Source organism: Schistosoma mansoni, chromosome 3 (genome assembly GCF_000237925.1).
Source record: "Schistosoma mansoni strain Puerto Rico chromosome 3, complete genome".
Lineage (NCBI taxonomy): Eukaryota > Metazoa > Platyhelminthes > Trematoda > Strigeidida > Schistosomatidae > Schistosoma > Schistosoma mansoni.
Window position 1 is genome coordinate 4,752,485 of NC_031497.1, and position 4,077 is coordinate 4,756,561.

The 4,077-nt window shown below is 40.1% G+C and overlaps 1 protein-coding gene across 3 annotated transcripts; it reads left to right on the top strand.

Annotated features, from left to right (window-relative positions):
* Window positions 1-2,140: 2,140 nt before the first annotated feature.
* On the top strand, window positions 2,141-3,825 carry Smp_028990.1 (putative protein phosphatase-1; the record flags this gene model as incomplete). Of its 3 annotated transcripts, XM_018798972.1 has the most annotated exons (6): window positions 2,141-2,216; window positions 2,265-2,627; window positions 2,663-2,767; window positions 2,800-3,023; window positions 3,063-3,197; window positions 3,236-3,825. In XM_018798972.1, the coding sequence occupies 6 exons, from the start codon at window positions 2,162-2,164 to the stop codon at window positions 3,332-3,334; spliced, it is 981 nt and encodes a 326-aa protein (XP_018650810.1). In that variant the 3' UTR covers window positions 3,335-3,825. The 3 variants fall into 3 exon arrangements, with proteins under 3 accessions (XP_018650810.1, XP_018650808.1, XP_018650809.1); XM_018798974.1 differs by having other exon boundaries at window positions 2,162-2,216; window positions 2,663-3,023; XM_018798973.1 differs by having other exon boundaries at window positions 2,162-2,216; window positions 2,800-3,197.
* Window positions 3,826-4,077: the final 252 nt, after the last annotated feature.

Below are 4,077 nucleotides of genomic sequence, written 5' to 3' on the forward strand. Positions count from 1 at the left end.
AAAGCTAAAATAGTTCGGTCACAACGCTTATAATTCCTAGGTGTTCGGGAGCCACGGCCCAATGTCCTCCGTCACACATATGATATTTCATCACTAAATAGGCTAAAATAAAAAATCTAAATCCTACGTTCATGAAGGAAATAAATATCACTGAACACTCTCCGATGTTTTTTCTTGAATAGTAGGTTTCCAGTTAACTCTTAGCCATCCAATCATGGTTGTTGAAGTCGCTCAGGATGGAGAGTAGACCATATATAATCTATTAAGTGTTATACACAATACCAAACTGCAACTGAAACTCTCAATTAAAAATTGCTTATCCTTACCCTAAATTACTTCTCCAAACAATAAATTCCAGATTAAGAGTTCAAAAGTGACCTTAAACTCTAGAAATTGCATCCTTAATCTAGAACCTTGACCTAAATAAAGTGCCAGCTCCTAGTCGTCGACAAAAAGTCCACTCATATTATTCGGAAACATCCCATTGAACGCCAAATTTCCACGTACCATGGAAACTGGTAACTCACAATGATATGGTGGAAATTCATTTGTCTTCGAGTTTAGAGTTCCTCGGAGGAGTAACAGGCCATCCGGAATTGAGAGACCGGAAGTTGAACTTTTTCTTATCTGCGGGTTTTAATATCTATGTGCAATGGTGAGAAAAGTTTACAAAGTTCTCACCTGAAAGGAACAAGTGAGGGTTTCGTCAACAGACATCATAGCGCCAGCGTTATCGAATTCTCCACAATAGTTTGGAGCAGAAAATGGAGTTATTTATTTAGTTTGTTCATTCTAGTTAGCGTTTTATTTGGAAGGCTGTTTTCTATGGGATGTGGTTGCTGAACTCATGTTCAACCCTCCTCCTTTACCCGGGCTTGGGATCGTCGGTAACCATACAAGAGCTACAGGCGGAGTTATATGGTAGTATGCAATGAGTTAAAACGTAAGCTTGCAAATTTCATATCATGAGCATTGTGTCTCATTAGGCGCAAAGCGCTTACACTCTACGTGAAAATCCGCCCCCGTTTGTCTCCCCATGGCGTGATCTCAATCTTGCAACCATATAGAGCTTAGATACCATCTTCAACTACATGGAGGATGCAGACAAGGCAAATGCAACTTCACAATCTGTGCGAAGACAATTTGGTGCAACAGCCCAAGAGTTGTTTCCAACATAGCTCAAAACGTACTCATGGCCACACTTTGAAGTCCACAACGTCGTTTCCTGCTCCTTTCTTCAAAAGAGATATAGGTCTCTTAGACCAGGTACAAAGTGGGTGATAGGGCTACAACATAATTCTTACGAGGACAGACTCCAGCACTTGGGATTATTCTCTCTGGTTTACAGGAGAACAAAAGGTGATCTGGTAATGGCATAGAACATATTAAGCACATCAATCCACCCCGACACGAGCATATCACCAGAACATTATCACCACGCTCCTCAGGACAACTCTCGGAAGATTGCACATCAAAGAGCGAACACCCAAGAACGCTCTTGATTTTTCCCACCATCAGTTGCCTCCATACAGAATGCTATCCCAGACGAAGTGACCACATCCCCATTGTTGGACTTGACAAACACGTAATCACCCATGGATTACAATCTCCTTCTTGGACCAGCTGTGTCTTGTGCATGTCGCATAAATTATCACAGTTATCGTTTCCACATAACAGGCAACTACTTACGATGTCTCTCATCATCAGCATCCTCATTTCTCCACCCATTCTTTCAACCCCTTCTTCATACACATTACCAACTAACTAGCTTATTTATTTACTCTTGAAACAATAATATAACATTCAGATTATCGCCTTATTATTTTCATACTACAATTAACCAACCCCATGCGTATCAATGGGATAGCTGTTGGTATCCAGAATCCCCACCACCCTAAGACGAACGTATCTGCTCAAACTACAAGATATACAGATCCACAAACAACTACAAAGCTGACTGGAATTAGTGTAGTCAAAAGGCTAGACTCTCACCCACTGGATAAAACTGAATACCTGCAACTGTGTCAAGATAACACAAAGCGATCACAAGGAAATCAATCAGTTTATAAAGGCTCGTGTTAAAGATATTGGATATTGTATTGGTTATTTTAAATCACCAACTACTTAGATCGTGAGTGAAGGTCATTTATGCTGGTGATTTATGGCTGAGTCGGATAAGTTAAACATCGACAGTTTGATATCGAGGCTTTTAGAAGGTATTTCGTGATGAGTTTCAATTTACGTGTATTTTGTGCACTGCATAGTCCGTGGGTCTCGTCCAGGAAAGAATGTGCAACTATCTGAAGCAGAAATAAGGGGCCTAGCTCTGAAGTCAAGGGAAATTTTCCTTCGACAGCCCATTCTGCTGGAACTCGAGGCACCATTAAAGATTTGTGGCGATATTCACGGGCAGTATTATGACCTCCTCCGTTTGTTCGAGTATGGAGGCTTCCCACCAGATGCGAATTATTTGTTCTTGGGTGACTACGTTGATCGTGGCAAACAGTCCCTCGAAACTATTTGTCTTTTACTGGCCTATAAAATAAAATATCCTGAAAACTTTTTCCTTCTTCGTGGAAATCATGAGTGCGCATCAATCAACCGCATATACGGCTTTTACGATGAATGTAAACAGACCATTCCAATTAATTTGATTATCCAGGTAAGCGGAGGTACAACATAAAGTTGTGGAAGACGTTCACTGATTGTTTCAACTGCTTACCAATAGTCGCTATAGTGGATGAAAAAATCTTCTGCTGCCATGGTGGTAGGTCACAACCTATACTTGTAAGTACACAGGCCTCTCCCCTGACCTCCACTCTATGGAGCAAATCCGTAGGATTATGCGCCCAACCGATGTCCCGGAACAAGGTTTACTGTGTGACCTGCTTTGGTCCGATCCGGATAAGGATATTACTGGATGGGGGGAAAATGACCGTGGTGTGAGTTATACGTTTGGTGCAGATATTGTCACCAAGTTCCTTCACAGTCACGAATTGGACCTCATCTGCAGAGCACATCAGGTAGGGTTAAACCCCATAATAACTACTTAAATTTGCTAGGTCGTGGAAGATGGTTACGAGTTTTTCGCCAAACGCCAGCTCGTAACTCTATTTTCTGCTCCAAACTATTGTGGAGAATTCGATAACGCTGGCGCTATGATGTCTGTTGACGAAACCCTCACTTGTTCCTTTCAGGTGAGAACTTTGTAAACTTTTCTCACCATTGCACATAGATATTAAAACCCGCAGATAAGAAAAAGTTCAACTTCCGGTCTCTCAATTCCGGATGGCCTGTTACTCCTCCGAGGAACTCTAAACTCGAAGATAAATGAATTTCCACCATATCATTGTGAGTTACCAGTTTCCACGGTCCGTGGAAATGATACGAACCAGTAATTTGGTAATGATTTTTAAAATGTACAGTCCTCAGACGTTAACTATTCAGCAACCTGATGAATATATGTTATTTATGTCCTTTATTTACTCCACTCCTGCTACATTATGGTTAAGATCTTATAATTTAATGTTTTAAGTTTCATGCTTCTCTGTACTTGCAAATTTTAACGCACAAAATATTTCCGTTTTGCCTCCATTTGTTTTGTCCAACATAAAATAATGTACAGACATCTCTGCCCTATTATTAACTCATGCTTATCATTGTACGATAATCTCCATATGTTGTATTTGAAAATGTAGGCACCGTATTTTCATTGTACTTACCTCATTTTGTCATCGATTAGCTTTTCATCGTTATACACATCACAAACGTTTTCCTATTAGTTCTATTAAGATGTCTGTATAAATACAAGTCGTGAAATCTTACACTTGTTTCGTTATTTTGGTACTCGACGCTCTATATTCTTCCATTTAAGGTCGTCTTCTAAGTCTTCAGTTTGTTAGCTCCCACAATTTAGTGTTTTCATGGAATTCCGTAACCTCATCATGATGTTCGTTCGTCAAACTGTCGTCGATTTTCTTCGGTCATTGTCATCTGAAGGTATACTGATATTTTTAACTGAGATATTTTAGATTTCAACAACATATGTGTGAACCTAGCCAATACTACTTCGACTGA